The 17,879-nt window shown below is 38.3% G+C and overlaps 4 protein-coding genes across 4 annotated transcripts; all 4 read left to right on the top strand.

Annotated features, from left to right (window-relative positions):
* Positions 1-3,628: 3,628 nt before the first annotated feature.
* LOC107278261 (E3 ubiquitin-protein ligase EL5-like) lies at positions 3,629-4,361 on the top strand. Its single transcript, XM_015771646.3, has one exon. The coding sequence runs from the start codon at positions 3,713-3,715 to the stop codon at positions 4,211-4,213; it is 501 nt and encodes a 166-aa protein (XP_015627132.1). The 5' UTR covers positions 3,629-3,712; the 3' UTR covers positions 4,214-4,361.
* Positions 4,362-9,202: 4,841 nt separating this feature from the next.
* On the top strand, positions 9,203-10,276 carry LOC107280181 (RING-H2 finger protein ATL39). Its single transcript, XM_015771645.3, has one exon. It carries the CDS (start codon positions 9,331-9,333, stop codon positions 9,862-9,864), a length of 534 nt encoding a protein of 177 aa, XP_015627131.1. The 5' UTR covers positions 9,203-9,330; the 3' UTR covers positions 9,865-10,276.
* Positions 10,277-12,608: 2,332 nt separating this feature from the next.
* LOC4328877 (glutelin type-D 1-like) lies at positions 12,609-14,606 on the top strand. The gene is made up of 4 exons (NM_001409963.1): positions 12,609-12,952; positions 13,062-13,324; positions 13,457-13,909; positions 14,030-14,606. Exons 1-4 carry the CDS (start codon positions 12,646-12,648, stop codon positions 14,459-14,461), a joined length of 1,455 nt encoding a protein of 484 aa, NP_001396892.1. The 5' UTR covers positions 12,609-12,645; the 3' UTR covers positions 14,462-14,606.
* A 365-nt stretch (positions 14,607-14,971) lies between these two features.
* On the top strand, positions 14,972-16,092 carry LOC107276657 (putative RING-H2 finger protein ATL69). The gene has a single exon (XM_015768887.2). The coding sequence runs from the start codon at positions 15,331-15,333 to the stop codon at positions 15,916-15,918; it is 588 nt and encodes a 195-aa protein (XP_015624373.2). The 5' UTR covers positions 14,972-15,330; the 3' UTR covers positions 15,919-16,092.
* Positions 16,093-17,879: the final 1,787 nt, after the last annotated feature.

Below are 17,879 nucleotides of genomic sequence, written 5' to 3'. Positions count from 1 at the left end.
CAAGCTGAAATCATTCTTGGAAAAAGAAGAAGGTAAAGGTGAAATCTGAAAACTACTGTCCGATGTGGAAATGTGCAGAGATGGAACCAGGGAGGAAGAATCAGAGCAGCGCAAGTAAGCTAGTTGTGTGTGCCACAAAAGAAAGCATAGTCTACTGTCATTTTCGTTTTTAAATAAGCATCATAAGCATCATTATGAGGATAACTCATTTATTTTTAACTATATCTTGGAAACATAATGGTACTATAATATATTGCATTATAGTATTAGGCATATGGTTGAAATTCAGGGTTTCACTCATCAAGTTGTTGACTACAGAAGTTATTGAGCTTCTTGGCTACAACCTAGGAGCCTTACTCAGGTGCAGATTAGGAACAGAAGTAACTTTGCTATACACAATGCTTAGACATGTATTTTACATCGATTTGCATGTGCCGTTAAGGCAATGTACTCTGTTGTATTCGTCAATTGTCCTGTGGCTAATGTGTTCTAGTGATAAATAACTAAAACAGAGATCCATTTGGTATGCTTGAATTAAGTCATGAATAAATAGAAACAATAGCGAAAAACTATAGATGCTATGTCTTGTGTTTTTTATTTTTTGATAACACGCAATTGCATTACCCGGCTTAGTTTTTCTCTCTTATTGTAAAAAGTGTCGCATCTCAGGTCCCCCATTGATTTCTTGCACAACGAGGAGAACAAAATATCTTGGCGTTGGATCATACACGTCACAATTCAGATAATTGGATGTAGACTTCATTAGAAGAATTGGGATGTAGACCACATGACATGGATCAGAAAAAAAATTTTTTGTAGGATCAGAATGATTGAACATGATACAGTAAGGTCATGCCTAACATCGGTCGAACATGAATTTTGTTTTTTTTTACAGTTTATTATTCTTTATGCCATATATTTACAAATTATTTTGAATTTACAGGTGTATTACTGCATTGGCTACTGAAATGTCTACTACCTACAAACTTGAATATAATAAGTTTCACTTGAACCAAAATCGAAATAAATAGAATAATGAATTAAATGTAATTGATTAAATTTATTTTTTTTACATTTAATAGAACTATAACGAGGTCAATGTATACATGTAAACAAAATTTAATATCACATAAATAAAATAACGTATTTTAATTTTCAGCTACATATATCAAAATTATATAATCTTGTTGTACTATGCTATAGTCATACCAAATGAGCGCGACCTATTATGGTAGAGATGATCATTCTGCTCAGGTGGCTCTCATCATCTATGGGTGTGTTTAGTTCCTGAAAAAAGTTAGAAGTTTGAAGAAAGTTGGAAGTTTAGGAAAAAAAATTGGAAGTTTATGTGTGTAGGAAAGTTTTCATGTGATATGATGTGATGGAAAGTTAGAAACAAGAGGAAGCTAAAAACGGCCTATGTCAAAACTAAACTAAATAAAATAAGTATAATTTGAAGGTATTGTCGCTTTTGAGTGCACCAGGGGTTATTGGACTATTTGTGGTGGTGGTTGTGTCCAGGCTATTACCCGGGTTCAAAATTCCAGAATATTTTTTTAAAAAAAGAGTAAATTATATTAGCGGTACATGAACTTATCAGATAGATGTAATTTACTGTATGAACTTGTAAAATGCTCGTTTTGGTATATAAACTTGTTCGATACATGCAAACTAAGGCTAAAATGATACGATAAGACCGATTTTTCTATGTTGAATATTATAAATTATAAAGTAGTAGATGATGTGCGTGCACATATTAGAAATGTTATACTTGTAAACTTAATTTCCACTTTATATTTCTTTGTTTCTATCCCTTACATCATTTCTTGGTTTTTTTATTTTTTATGCAATCGTTATGTCTTATTATATGTTTATCCTCCTAAGACACATGTTTACATAGAGTTTAAATCAACAACAAAATTAAAAAGATTAAATTTGCCGTGTGATTTTGACTTTGTTCGCATGCACCAAACAAGTTCGTGCACCAAAATAAGTATTTTACAAGTTCAATTTACTCTCTAAAAAACTTTCATGAATTTCACCTCTTTCGCCCCGTAACTATTTAATTCTTTTGTGCATTTTAAAAAACTATTCAGGTTTGATCAAAGTTTCTTCAGATTTTAATTATGATGAAAACCAGTCACCTTAAACCATTCACATTAATTGTTAACCCTGTTAGGATACGTTCTTTTCACCTCTTTCCTAACTCACTTCCCTCGTTTTCCGCACGCACGTTTTTCAAACTGCTAAACGGTGTTTGTTTTTTAAAAAAATTCTATATGAAAGTTGCTTTAAAAAAATTATATTAATCTATTTTTTAAATTTTTTAGGCTAATACTTAATTAATATCACTATAATCGTGTGCTTCATTTTTGTGTCAGGAGTCCTCGGGAAGACAGCCTTAGTTTTCAAGGGTTTAGAGGACCATTTGTGACACTATTTCTACTTCATTACCCTATTTGATTAGACACCATGCACGTGCCACCCCTGGCCAATGTTTCATTTTCCTACTGTCCTCGATAGTAGTTCGATATGACCTTAATGGCAACTATCACCAATAATCTTGTCAAGTTTCTTTCAAAAGAAAAAAGATTTCTTCCGAACTTGTTATCTAGACAAAACCGTTCATGCATTACCCACGGTTTTACAATCAACTGATTTAACACAGGATTTACAAAGATCGGTCACTGTATACCCCTCCGTAGCGATTTCACTGATAACCAAGTAATTATTGACAAAAACCTGTAAAATTGAAATATTTCTTTTATACTACAACTGAATTTTAGTTGACTCAAATATGGGCGGGTTTGATAAGTCTGATAACTACATCACTGTTTCAAACCTTGATTAATGGATTCATTATTTTGCTTATGCGAATCGCTAATTAAAATTAAAAAAAATAATTTATGACCAATTTTTATATCTGTGTACCTAGTGATTAAAAGTAATTGTTTGTAAAATAAATTACAACCAAAAACCAGACAAATTAACTTAAGGAATACAAATTAACTTAAGGAATCAGAGCATTTTTACCGTTCTTGAGAAGGTATCACGAGATATCAAAAATTTAGCATAAAATTTAGTACCTCTTGGTATCTAGATACTACTATTATATACTAAATTTACAATAGAAAAAATAATACATCATGGTAACTTCAAGAACCATAGAATTGCTCAAAGAATTAAGTTTTAAATATTTAAAATTTGACTTATAAGGAAACAATGGAGCTCCTAATCCCCCAATTCATCTCTCCTCCAGCATCTATCACATCATAATAATCGAGCACTAGGGGCATGTTTATATCCATTTAGAATGGCAAATGGCAAATGGCAAAAGTTTTGGTGGCAAAAGTTTTGGCATTACAAAAGTACTAGTTAGTGTTTAGATGCATGTTAAAGTTTTGCCATTCTAGCACTAAAGTGAGAGAGAAAGAGAGAGGGAGTGATCTCAAAGCACTTTTTGGCACAATTTGCTACTATGGACTAGCAAATGCCAAATGCCAAATTGCCAACTTTTGCTAATAGTGTTTAGATTCAAAATGGCAAAAAGTACTACAAAATGGCAAAACTTTTGTTATTTTGGAGGATCTAAACAGGATCTAGATCAATTAATTAATCAAATTAAGATCACTAAATTCTTAGCTCGATATGTACTAGCAAATCATTAGGCACCACCCACCCCACTACTCCTCGCCACGCGCGCGGTCGCCCCATGTCGTCCCACGACCCCAGCAGCGCCACCGCGGCGGACGCCGTCGCCGGCGGGAGCTACCGCGTGTGCGACACGGTGGTGCTCGTCTGCCTCGCCTTCGCCTCCTCCATCATCGTCTTCACCGTGGCCGTCTGCTTCCGCCGCGCCGTCACCCTGCAGGGCTACGCGGCCTCGGCGTCGGCGTCGCCGTCCGGCCGTGGCGGCGGCGCCGCCGCCGCACCCGCCGCTGTCGGCGGCCTGCGCGGGCTGGCGCCGTCCGCGCTCGCCGCGATCCCCAAGTTCGCGTACCGGAGGGGCGCCGCGGGCGGCGGCGGCGGGTGGGCGCAGTGCGCGATCTGCCTCGGCGTGGTGCGCGACGGCGAGGCCGTGCGGCGGCTGCCGGAGTGCAAGCACCTGTTCCACGTGGAGTGCGTCGACATGTGGCTGTACTCGCACGCCACGTGCCCGCTCTGCCGGCGAGACGTCGGCGCCGCCGCCGCCGCGGCCGGCGACAAAGTCTAGCGGCCGGCGCCATGGATCGCGCCCCGCAGATTTGGCAAGTTTGAGGTGTTTTAATTAGGATTAGTGTAATTATTAAGTACAGTTAGAAAGATTTCGATTCTGTAATTACAAACGAATTTTCAATATAAAGTGTCATTTGATCTCTTAATTCTGCTGAATTTTGATAGGTTTTATTTGGCTCTGCTTTAGCTTCCTACTTTCTTGTGTATACGTGCCAGTATCATTGCAAAGATGGAGTAATTAATAGTGAAAGTGATATGGATTAGATTGCACTCAACTGAATATTGGGTGGGCTGATCACTGAAAGGAGCCGAACAAATATTTTAATTAGGAACAATAATTTTGTTTGTCATTGTGATTGGCAGTATACTAGTAAGTTATATTAATGTGAAATATTGTAGGAACATTATTATATATAGACTCCTAGCTAGTTCTCAAAAAAAGAAAAAAAAACTGCTAGCTGAAAACTGTTTTCTGAAGCAAAAAATTAATATTATTTTATTGGTTCAGTTCCTTTCTAATTAATGAGTCCTCTTGAGTGCTTCTTACTTCATTTGTCCTAAAATATAAACATTTTTAGCATAGTTACAAGTCAAACATTTTAAACTTTGACTATTAATAGCAAAAATATAAAAAAGATCAAACATGTATAATTAATGCTACTAGATTTATCATTAAACAAACTATCATAATATGCACATTTTTATTTAAAACATCTTATTTTTATATTTATTGTTGGTCAAAATAACATCTCGGGAACCGTGTCAGAGTCTAAAAACACTTACATTTTGGAATGGAGGGATTTTTTGCAGAGTAATTTTTGTAGTATCAGAAAGTGCAATTATCAGAATATCATTAATTGTTTGAGTTAGTCGCGCGCGTCTTTTCTGAATTCAAAGTACCTTTCACGATGAAATATCAGATTTTGACCTCAAAATACAACAATTTCAGCATCAACACTTCGATTGGACAGCAAAATATCTGTAACATTTTCACCCCATAGTAGGTTACATGCACCGATCACTGCAAAATATCCTGCGTCGTTGTTACATATTCGTCGTCATGGGTCAATTAAATTCTTGAGATTGATAGAGCAACTTGTGAAGAATCTTGAGGTTCATGGAGCTTGTAGAGCAGGTTGACAAAGACTACAATGGACTTATCCCGTTGCACCGTGCAACTTGTCCATTGCTCATTGGATGATGGCACGTGCACATCATGTGTGTCAATGTAACATTGACACATGATACGCAACTGACAGGTTGCAAAGCTGGATAAGTTTTGTCACCCCCTGAAAAGAGAGATAACACTGAATGTGGGATATTTTCGAGATATTATTCCCCCACTGTATTGTTGCTAGTTGCCAAATTTGTCTGATTTTAAGTTGTTTTTTAAAAAAGTTTGGTCAGGAGAATTTTTAACATAAAACCTAGTATCTTAAAAACAATGAAAATACACAGTGAAGCAATATATAACCAAAGTCAAAATTTATGTGAACAAGCTATCAACTGCAGGAACTAAACAGGGAGGCATATGTTGGTGGAGTCATGGATACATGTCCATTCTCTAGGTTTGAATCCTGATACTACGAATATATTACATATAAGTTGGTACGTATTAAACAGAATGGCACCGTATATCTTTGTGCATGAGGTTAGGATTTGCTATTCGTTTCCTTTTTTTTTCAGATCATGGTTTCTTTATATTTGAATGTACTTAGGGGAGTATTTGCGGATGTGTGAGTGCGAGTATCATATGTGCGGCCCCATCATTTCGCTGATTTTAAGCATAAGCGAAACAATATATTTGTAAATGAAAATAATTTGTGAATAAAACTTTTATATATGTGTTTTTAATGATCTAAAAGCAAAAGCTGAAAAATATACTATGATGAAAGAAAATCTTAAAATCAACTCCAAATTTAAAGTTGAAAATTTAAATTTTGGCTGATAAGTATAAGTATAAACGAAAAAACAAGGCCGGTGGAGGAGTCCTTATGCACCTTATGTGTGATCGCAAAATAACTATTCTAATTAAACCAAAATGACATTCCGGCCACTTTTGGAATACAAAAGTTTCACATTAATCAATTCATTTCCGCGAGAATCGGGAAAACTTACTGTGTTCAAGTCATGTCCTCAAATTGGGCTCTCCTTTCATGGGTTGGATGGGCTGTCAATCATTACTGTGTGTACATGGAATCAGGCTGATCAAAGGCCCTGAACCCATTTCAACTGTGTGCTCCGTTCTTTCCTCATGATGCAACCAAATTGGGCCTGTTTAGTTCGCGAAAAGAAAATTTTTGGGTGTCACATCGGACGTTTGACCGGATGTCGGAAGGGGTTTTCGGACACAAATGAAAAAACTAATTTCATAACTCGCATGAAAACTGAGAGACGAATCTTTTAAACCTAATTAATCCATCATTAGCATATATGGGTTACTGTAGTACTTATGGCTAATCATGGACTAAGGCTCAAAAGATTCGTCTCGCGATTTCCCTCCTAATTGTGCAATTAGTTTTTTAATTTATCTATATTTAATACTCCATGCATATGTCCAAAGATTTGATCTGATGTTTTTGGGAAAAAGTTTTTGGGAACTAAATAAGGCGTAACTAACTAGTATATCAGTCGTCAGACAATCACTACTACCAATTCCCCGGAGAGAGTTACTGCAGGAAGAGGCTATAAGACAGTCCAGCCAAATTTTGCTAAGATATAGCAGGAACTGATCGAAGGATAATCCATTTGTGATTAGGAAGACACGTACGGTTTATATATATTAATTGAGCTTCTGTATGTCATCAGATTGTCAGTGGTTGAGAAACCTAGCTTAGCAAGATGTGTACTACAGTGAGAGTGTTTGTTAATTAATTATCCCTGCAGAGTGGTGACGACTATCTTGCAGGACGAAGAGACATTGAACACGATTTGCGTTAAATAACTGGGGAGCATGACATGAAGTTAGATCTGCAAAAGATTTCGCATGCATATATGCATATTTGTTTATAGTTATCTAAACTAACAAGGGTTATCTCCATGACGCTAGTACGAGCATGCACACGAATGGATCGGATCATATACAGCCAAGGGGGCACTTGTCTGAAAAAAATATTTGTTATTAGTCATATCATCAAACATCTTGGAATAATAGTGAGGCTTTGTTTGATGTACTTACTATTACTTGTCTGAAAAAAAGTTTGATCCAAGATGATGCTTGATGTACTTACTATTACTTAAAAATTACTGCCGAGTTACCAGTGCCAACAGATGTTTTCCCTTGGAGGCTAATACCATAAAGTAGCTTTTGATCTTGAGGCGATAACCGTCTGTGACCTCTGGTTAGACTTGGCAATGGTGATAAGAGTTGTGCTCGATTCATTTCTTTAATAAAGTGAAAAACAATGATAAATTTGTCTGAATTCTCTTACTTTATTTTCCTTTTTATTTTCTCATCCCATTTTATTCAGATATCGACTGTAATTTCTTTCAGATTAAGCTATCCTAATTATGTCTTATTTGACATTTGAAAGACCTTATTTCTTAAAAGAAATGTTACATAAGTAAGTTCCTAAACAAAGGAGAGTACTTTCCACTACTCTAAATAAAAGACGAGAAGGAAGACACAAATGCTCAAATTAATCATCCTAGGGTGGGGATATTATCTTTTCCTTTAAATAGAAAATTTCAGGAATAATAAATGGGAGTAAAGATATGATACAATTGGAAATCCAAAAGCAAGCACCAGTTTATAAAAAAGAAGAAAATATCTAATCTAAGTGACTTGTTTTGTTTTTAGGATTAAGCAAAAGGGTTCCCAGAGTACCACAACTAGTATAGAAGGGCCATGCTACAATACCATGACCAACTCCAGGCCCAGTAGAACGAAACAAATCCAGAAACGATTAGTGGATTCATGATGAGCTCCCAACGTTAAAAAAAAATTTAAGGATTTAATCAACTAAGAAAATCTTATTTCTAAGCTATATGGATAAAAGATATAAGTAAGAAGTACAACTGAATGATAATTTAAATTCTCCGAACTGCTTTTGGATCTCGTTGTTAGATTCTAATAATAATCATTAGATGTTTATGGACTCATTATTACATTTCTCTTCTTTATCAACTAATTGATCTTTTATTTCATCCTTCATCTTCGATATATACCAATGAGTTTCTATTTTCTCCCATATCATCAAATTCATAAGAAAGAGGAAACAGAGGAAGAACCCTTGTGGAAATGGACCTAATTGATCATATCCAATAGGGAAATCGAGATATCTAGTTGATAACAATAACATGCATAATCAAATTTGATATATAATCAGATTTCATATATTTGATTAGAAAACGAATCTAACTTAGGAATATAAATGGATTTGTTTCATATTGAATCATTGCCATATGACATATATAAACAACAACATTGTAGTATTCACCTATCCGATAGTCCCTCCCCGGCTTGTGCTTATCCCATTTTCGTCCCACATTAATCAAATGAATTTTATACAAGTTTAATTTGAATACCGTGGGTAGTAAAGCCCCAACTTCATGCGCCGCAGAGACGCAGAGTAGACATAATGACATGTATACTTGAACTTGTATATAAATTACAAATTCCAAAACTAATCTATACCGTTATACTCCCTCCATCCCTAAATGTTTAACGCCGTTGACTTTTTAAATATGTTTGACCGTTCGTCTTATTCAAAAAATTAAAGCAATTATTAATTCTTTTCCTACCATTTAATTTATTGTTAAATATACTTTTATGTATACATATAGTTTTACATATTTTACAAAAGTTTTTGAATAAGACGAACGGTCAAATATATTTTAAAAAGTTAATGGCGCCAAACATTTAGGGAAGGAGGGAATATTAATTTACCAGTCACATCATTTCTTTCAACGCCTAATCTAAAAATATTTGTACAACTTGCATCTCATATATATATATATATATAGTTGAACAAGCTCAAGCAAATTATGCTCATCAAACCTCCAAAATTAATCTAAAATTCCATCATATACAGTTGATAGCTTGCAGAGAAGCCAAGTACAGAGGCATCAAGAAGCAGCTAGCTAGCTAGCTTTGCTCGATCGAGCTCGCCGGCCATGTCGCTGTCGTCGAGCTCCAACTCGCTGCCGTACTCGACGGACCAGGGCGGGTACAGCACGCACGACACGCTCGTCCTCCTCGGCATCGGCTTCTTCGCCACCGCCGTCTCCGTCCTCATGATCGTGCTCTGCGAGTGCCTCTGCTGCCGCCGCCGCCGCCGCGGCGGCGGCACCGTCGTCTACGTGGCGGCCAGGCCGTTCTTCCTCGGCGGCGGCGGGCTCAGCGCGTCCGCCGTCGCCACGCTGCCGTCGTTCGTGTACCGCAGAGAAGAGTGGGCCGAGGCGGCGCCCCGCGGCGACGGCAGCGGCAGCGGGCGCGGCGGCGGCGGTGGGTGGGCGCAGTGCGCGGTGTGCCTGAGCATCGTGCAGGAAGGGGAGACGGTGCGGCAGCTGCCGGCGTGCAAGCACCTGTTCCACGTCGGATGCATCGACATGTGGCTCCACTCCCACTCCACGTGTCCTCTCTGCAGGGCCAGCGTGGAGCCTCTTGGCAAGGAGACTCCTCTCAAGGATCAGGCACCTCCAGTGTAGCGCAACGGGTCGGACCATGTCATAGATTTCCGACGAGACTCTCTCCACGTAAAGCCGCAGCGACGTTGCATCCTGACATGTGGATCTGTAGGGGATGGGATCTATTTGTGAGTGACAACGTTTGGAGATAAGTTACGTAAGAGGGTCTTGATCTACGTGGATTTGAGCTCTCATTTGAATTACGAGAATTCGATACGGGTGGGTGTTAGGTTTTCTCCATAGATGTCGTATTGTTTGATGTGTAGAAATGGAAGTTTTCTTTGGGGGTAATTCATTACCTGAGTAATGTGTTTGTAAATATATCAACGATTTAGGTTTAAACAGAGTCTTGTATGCTGGTGAGCATAATGTCTTCAGTTCATATGGGAGGACCCGTTTTTTTTGCTCTACGGATCAAACAATTTCACATTTGTATGCTGGTGAAATTTTGGATTATACTTCAGCATTGAGAAGGCGTGAATCATCATGGTGTTTGGGGTGGAAATGGCAGGATGAGATGGCCGTCTGACGTCTCTGATGACTGATTGTTTCTTCAGAGAGGTGTGTAATAGAGTACCGAACTCCAAAGTCAGCGCACTTTATTTGTCCTTCTTATCTAATCTTTTATAGTTTAGTCACTAAACTTCAGTGGAAAATCATTCAAAGTCCCAGCAATTGAGTATATCATATAGTGTCGATGATCTCATCGTTTCACTTTGACACAGTAAATTTTGGGAATAGTTATATGTTGGCACTGGGTTGAGTATTTTGTCCAATATAATCAGTTGTTTTCAATCGTGTAGAAAAGAAAGGGACATTTGTATAATTTATTGAAAAGATGTATATACATGAGCATGCATGGTTAAAAAAACCCATCCGGATTAAGAAGGGGGTGGGCATTTGGTTTTCTTGGTTTATTAGAACTTTTGCTCAGTAATAATACAAACAGAAGAAGTTGAAAGGGAAATAGAAACCAAGCCGAATAAACGAAAGCAACCCGGTTTGGTTTTTTCTCTAGTTTTCCTACCAAACACTTGGTCATGCATGAATGTGCTACACCGATCCTCCACCCACCTCTCTCAGCATCTCATTGCATCATGCGATATAATACACATGTTTTGCTTTTGGACCCTAAGTTTAATCTTGTATTGGGCCTTGGGCCAAAGATAGAATAAAAATCCAAAAGATATAGAAGGTGGGAAGCATAGAAGTAATGGAGGTAAGCTGACATCTCGAATTTTTTGGTTTGTTTGATTTCTTGGGCAACAACCGAACAGAAACCCGAAGACCAATCTAGCCAAAAACAAAAGCCAAAGAGGGCACTGAAGACTGAAGAAATCGATACATCAGGTCAGTTCGGCTTGGTTTTGTTCAGTCTTTCAGTGCTCAGCGATTTTTCGTCCACTCCACTTTTGTTTTTTTATTAGAGTGAATATATTAATTCAAACGATTACACTACGCTTCGCCTGCACAAACCTAGGAGCCCTAGAGGATAATATGGAAGAATACACAGGTGTATACAAAGAAGAGAATGCAAAGGCATCATAACCTTGTTAGCTAAGTGGCTTAGAAAACTGGAAGCTGGTGCTTGGCTTTATCTTTTTTCTATAGAAAGACTACACATGCTATTGAACCATATGAACCACATAGTTTTCTCATAAACCGGACAATTAAAGAGTGTGTTCTTTGAGAGTGAGGATGAACTGTTGGTGAGTCTCTATGGAAATTAACTCATCTGGATCCAAACTTTGTCCCATCTCAAATCCACTTATTCCTCTTAGGATATAGAAATTTTCTTGAGACCGCACACATGACTTAGCGTAAATATAGCAAACTTCCTATTCTCTTATGAATTGAGCTATGACTACCTTCACTCTTTATAGTACAGTGAATATAAAGTAAGTCATATTCTATTTATACACTCATTTGTTGTGCCAAACTAGTAATCAATTAGAGTCATTGTCTTTATCTTTGCTCATCGAAGAACACATTATAATTCTCTTTATGGACAAATCATGGTAACATATTCAACTACCGAGGGCCTAACTCTCCTTGCACACTTAGAAAATATGATTAGTCTTAATAATCTATGTTGTCTTTAATCACCAAGACTCAAATAAAGGGTCTAGATGTGTATAACGAAGAGCTAATTGCAAACTAACCAACAAAAACCATATATTTTTTTTCTCTTGATGTTTACTTAATCTAACTAAAAGCGACTTTAGTAGTTTGGACAATTTGATGATCCATTAAAGTTTTTAGATATGACCACACCTCGTAGGTATACAAGAGTCGCAAATATTTATCAGCTAATAAAAAGTACCAAAAGTAAGATATGCTTGAAAACAACAGATAATGATGTAACTGGTCAAGCTTAAGTAAATGGATTAATACAGGTTACAAAGTTGTTGAAGAAACAAACAAGTCTATCAACTTTTTGATTGCTTGTAAAACTTTGTAAAGTACAAAAGAAGAAAGAGTATACACAAAAATGCTAGAAGCTAACAAGTTTGTTGTTGCAAAAGAACACTTAATGCATTTGGCTAGAAACTTTATGAGAAAATGAACACATTTGGCATGTACGAAACACGTCAAAAAGTATATGGTATGAATCATTTCAACAACATCCTTTGATGTAGTGACTTCTTTGGACCAAAAATCTTGCATTGTACACAATCCTTGTCCACAGGTTAACAAACTTCATAAGCACCTTGGATCCCAAAGCCACTTTTATTGGCTATAAAAACCACCACCTACGCACTTGCAATCACATCGATCAAATTTTAACTTCTCCAAATAGCTATGGCAACTACTACCTCTCTATTGTCTTCCTGTCTCTGTGCTCTTCTCTTGGCTCCGCTCTTTAGCCAAGGTGTAGATGCATGGGAAAGCCGACAAGGGGCTTCCAGGCAGTGCAGATTTGATAGGTTACAAGCATTTGAGCCCCTAAGAAAGGTACGATCGGAAGCTGGGGACACAGAGTACTTTGATGAGAGAAATGAGCAGTTTCGATGCGCTGGTGTCTTTGTCATTCGGCGCGTGATTGAGCCACAAGGCCTTGTGGTGCCTCGATACTCGAACACTCCTGCTCTAGCCTACATAATCCAAGGTTTGTGAGGGCACAAAGATATTCACATGGATATCACAATTTTATAGCAGTCAAATATGAAACACATGTTTGCCTTTTTATAATAGTAATGTACATGTGCTTATTGCAGGAAAAGGTTACGTAGGATTGACTTTTCCTGGTTGCCCAGCAACACACCAACAACAATTCCAACTATTTGAACAAAGACAGAGCGACCAAGCTCATAAGTTTAGAGATGAGCACCAGAAGATTCACGAATTTAGGCAAGGGGATGTTGTTGCACTTCCGGCTAGTGTTGCACATTGGTTCTACAATGGTGGTGATACACCGGCTGTTGTTGTCTATGTTTATGACATAAAAAGTTTTGCTAATCAGCTTGAACCAAGGCAGAAGGTATCAATTTTATATTCATTATCCTCCCCAATCGGCTTTGTTCATTTTTGAATACTCTGAATTGTGCTTTTTCTTTAGATTTACTTCATTCATTAGCAAGCCATTCCATTTATTTTTTACTCAAATGTTTAGGAGTTTTTATTAGCTGGTAACAACCAGAGAGGGCAACAAATATTTGAACATTCCATCTTTCAACACTCTGGACAAAATATATTTAGTGGGTTCAATACTGAGGTACTTAGCGAGGCCCTTGGAATAAACACGGAGGCTTCCAAGAGGCTCCAAAGTCAAAATGACCAAAGGGGAGATATCATTCGAGTGAAGCACGGGCTTCAATTGTTGAAACCCACATTAACACAACGACAGGAAGAACATCGTCAATATCAACAAGTCCAGTATCGTGAAGGACAATATAATGGATTGGACGAGAATTTCTGTACAATAAAGGCAAGGGTAAACATTGAAAATCCTAGCCGCGCTGACTACTACAACCCTCGTGCTGGAAGGATAACCCTTCTTAACAACCAAAAGTTCCCTATTCTCAACCTTATTGGAATGGGTGCTGCAAGAGTAAACTTATACCAGGTAATATGGGTAATGATGATTACAATGCTATTATAACAATCATTTTTTTTGGTGCAAAATCTATAATATGTAACGTTGTTGAGATAATGGCATAACCCGACCTTTTCCCACTTACTGCAGAATGCTCTTCTCTCACCCTTCTGGAACATTAATGCCCATAGTGTAGTGTATATCATCCAAGGAAGTGTGCGAGTACAGGTTGCCAATAATCAAGGAAGATCTGTGTTTAATGGTGTACTTCATCAGGGGCAACTATTAATCATACCACAAAACCATGCCGTCATTAAGAAAGCCGAGCACAATGGGTGCCAGTATGTCGCAATAAAGACAATTTCGGACCCTACGGTGAGTTGGGTTGCTGGAAAGAACTCCATATTACGTGCATTGCCTGTAGATGTTATTGCCAATGCTTATCGTATCTCGAGGGATGAAGCCCGACGTCTAAAGAATAATAGGGCAGATGAGATTGGCCCTTTTACTCCTCGTTTCCCCCAGAAGAGCCAGCGGGGTTACCAGTTCCTAACTGAAGGCCTCTCTTTAATCGGCATGTAAAACTTATAGATTATGAGTACTATGCAAGCAAAAATAATAAAGCACATCAAGCTTGTTGTGGATGCTTTGCAATAGTTTTATGTACTTTGTTTTGCAAAGAACAAAATTAAAACAAAACTGAGTTCATGATGTCCTTTTTCTTTCATCTTCCATCTTATTATGATTTTCCATTCGGAATTACAAATGTTGGGATAGCATTCACTACATGTTGTCTCCTTGTTATTTGCATGTTATCCAAATAATTATGAAAAACAAATAAAAAAATAAAAAGATATATTAACATGTGATATAACACTACACAAACATGCAAGTTAAAATAAGTTGTAATGAAAAGAACAAATTAAACTATAGCTAGTTAACGTGTATTCACAATCAATATTTTTTACAACTTGTAAAGTTAAATTTAATCATGTATATTTATGGAGTGATCTATCACATATTAATTTATTTCATCAAAAAAATTTTCAAATCTTTTCATAATAATTTTAATGAAATGCAAACAACAACAAGCATATTCCCTCGAGAGTTTACGTGTGCTGTTGCTGTCACTCACCTCACTTTCACACTCTTGCAAAGAGAGATACGTCACGAATTCTATAAACACGTCATGACCTCGCCGGCGCCTCGACGGCACGTACACGATCAACACGCCGTGGCAGCACACGCGTTTTGCAACATTAATCCGCCGTGCGATTAACAGAATCATTTTAACTATTTCGTTAAGTATGTGTATTAAGCGCAACATGATGTAAACCTGATGGTAATTTACGGGTACTTAAACCAACCAACGAGCTGTGCAGCGAGTGGTTTTGTGTTAAACCAACGTTAATTACTCTGCGTTGCTCTCTCTGTCTCCACACTGAGTGACCATGCTGCTCGTCAACCTGTACTCGCGGCTCACGGCGAGCACCGGCGTCGGCGTCGGCGTCGACGACGATGACGACGACGGCAGCGGCGGGTATGGGGTTCTCGACGGCGCGTGCGGCGGCACGCTCGCCGTGTTCTGCGCCCTCGCCGTCTCCGTCGTCGTCTGGAAGGCGTGCGCGTTCGTCGCCATGGCCGCCGCGCTCCTCGCCATCGGCTGGCGCGTCGTGGCGCCGCGGAGATCAGTGGGGCGCGCGGGCGCGGGAGCCCCCACGCCGGCCGAGTGCGGGCTCACGGCCGCGGCGATCGACGCGCTGCCGGCGTCGGAGTACGAGCGCCCGCGCGGCGGCGGCGGCGACCCGGCGTGCTCGGTGTGCCTCGAGGACGTCCGTGGCGGCGAGACGGTGCGGTGGCTGCCGGCGTGCGGGCACCTGTACCACGCGGCGTGCATCGACGCGTGGCTGCGCTCGCGCACGACGTGCCCGCTCTGCCGCTCCGACCTGTCGTCGCGGCGAGGAGGCACGGCGAGCGGGCGCCCGCGGCCACGGCTGGTGACGCACGAGTCGTTGCTGCCGCCATTGCCTTCCGTTTAAGCTTTTCGCTGGATTAGAATTCTAATGAGATACTATCAAATGTATAATGATAATTGTAAATACACTTCGCGCGCTGCTTGATTGCTAATATATGCCTATATATGTATATGTGCTGTTTGTAACAGCTCCAATTTATTCTCAGATCCAAGATAAATTTGAAGTTTGTATATTAAATTATAGTTATTTAAAATTTAATATAAAATTGAGAACAAAATGAATTATTTAAATGTTATCAAGTTAATCATATATTTAGATTTATAAATTTGTGAAGTTGTGCCCATTCGAAAAAAATGAGAACAAGATGATTTATTCAAATGTTATCAAGTTGTGCCCCATTTCGAGCACATTCTATAAAAATCTTAAATCTAAAGTTGTGCTAAAGAGGTGCTAAAGAGGAGCATAATCTCTTCCATAGAAGAAAAAGAAGTCACATTTGTGACCCAGTCTTCGTCTAGGATTTTTACATTTGCAGTCACCATATAAGATGAGCCGATTAAGCTGATCAAATATTCTTAGATTGTGACTAAAAGTGGTACAAAACAGTCTTAATTTATTACAATTGACGCTTAATTTATTACAATTGACGAGCTAAATCTGACTCTTCGTGTAGATAAATAAATTTAAAGTCTTAATTTATCAAAAAAAGTACAAAACAACACGAGACCTGCTTACATATACTTAAAAATTCTTATAGAATTCAAATAATGATCCCAGTTGTTTGACCCAGTTGTTTGATTTAACTAAATAGAAGTTATAGATAATCTAAATGCACTCTTATAATAACATATCAGTGTTAGTACTCTCTGCAACCCAAAATGTAAGACACAACTACACCATTAACACAAAGTCCAAGAAATAATTTAATCTAGAGAGCATCATAATTAACTTATAATAATGCAGCTATGTCTGAAAGAATCTTTAAATCAAGTTAGTGGGTTATGTTTTATATAAGAAAATATAAAGACCAAATTGCAATAGATGGACACATCAAATTTTGATTTGTAAAATTATCAAAATGAATTGTTTCAAAATAGTTACAGAAATTTGATTGACAAGTTATAAAGTCAAGAAAATATAAAAAGGCTTTTAGCATGTCAAAATTACTAACACATATATGTTTTGTCAACTTAACTGGTTTATTTTTACATGGCATAAGAGGATATTGTACCACATACACCAGAAAAATCAGTGTTAAAAGAGGACCAAAATACCCTTCCTCGTACTTCTCCTTCTCTAATCCTTACTCATCAACGCACCCTCGTTGAGGGTCACTTGTCCCATCTACTCCGATATGCTTCTAATCACCTCCCCGCAGCCACAACTTCATAATAGACTACTACTCCACCAATGAGCTTTAGACAAGGGATGCAATAAGCTCTAATCCATGTGGTGAAACAACCATCGTGGCCATTTCTGTATCAATAGTGGTGGCGAAGCAGAGGCCAACAAATGAAGGTGCGCGAGGGCATTTACCCTAAGTCTCGATGAACTCTGGCATCTTCTCATATATGTTGCCCCCTCAATGTCCTCATTTGTCAATTGATAGATCTGCTCCTCATCCAAGCTCCATGATTGCGCATGCAAAAATCCGAGTTCAGTAAAAGATGGTATAGTCGAGCATAAGACAGTGGTAAATTTAGAAGTTTTAAATGCACCCAGTAATATTTTGTGGAGATGCAAGGCTCAGGTGGTACTACTTGGTACCCATGAAAATATAGTGGTATAGATGGAATTTCCTCCACAAAATATGCCATGTGAAAATATACTATGCCATGTGAAAATGACAACAAACCTACAAGTTTGCTATTTTGAAAGAATGTTTATCTTAGAAAGTATAGTGTGCCACGCAAAAATGACAACATGCTTACAAGTTTGTTATTTAAATTAAGACTTAGCTTGTCAAGTATAGGAGCTTTATGGTGAAAAACAAATATATTGACAAGGCAATGACATAGATAGCT

The sequence above is a fragment of the Oryza sativa genome, chromosome 2, assembly GCF_034140825.1.
Source record: "Oryza sativa Japonica Group chromosome 2, ASM3414082v1".
Lineage (NCBI taxonomy): Eukaryota > Viridiplantae > Streptophyta > Magnoliopsida > Poales > Poaceae > Oryza > Oryza sativa.
The sequence above is the reverse complement of the archived record's forward strand: the minus strand, read 5'-3'. Positions and strand labels throughout refer to the sequence as shown.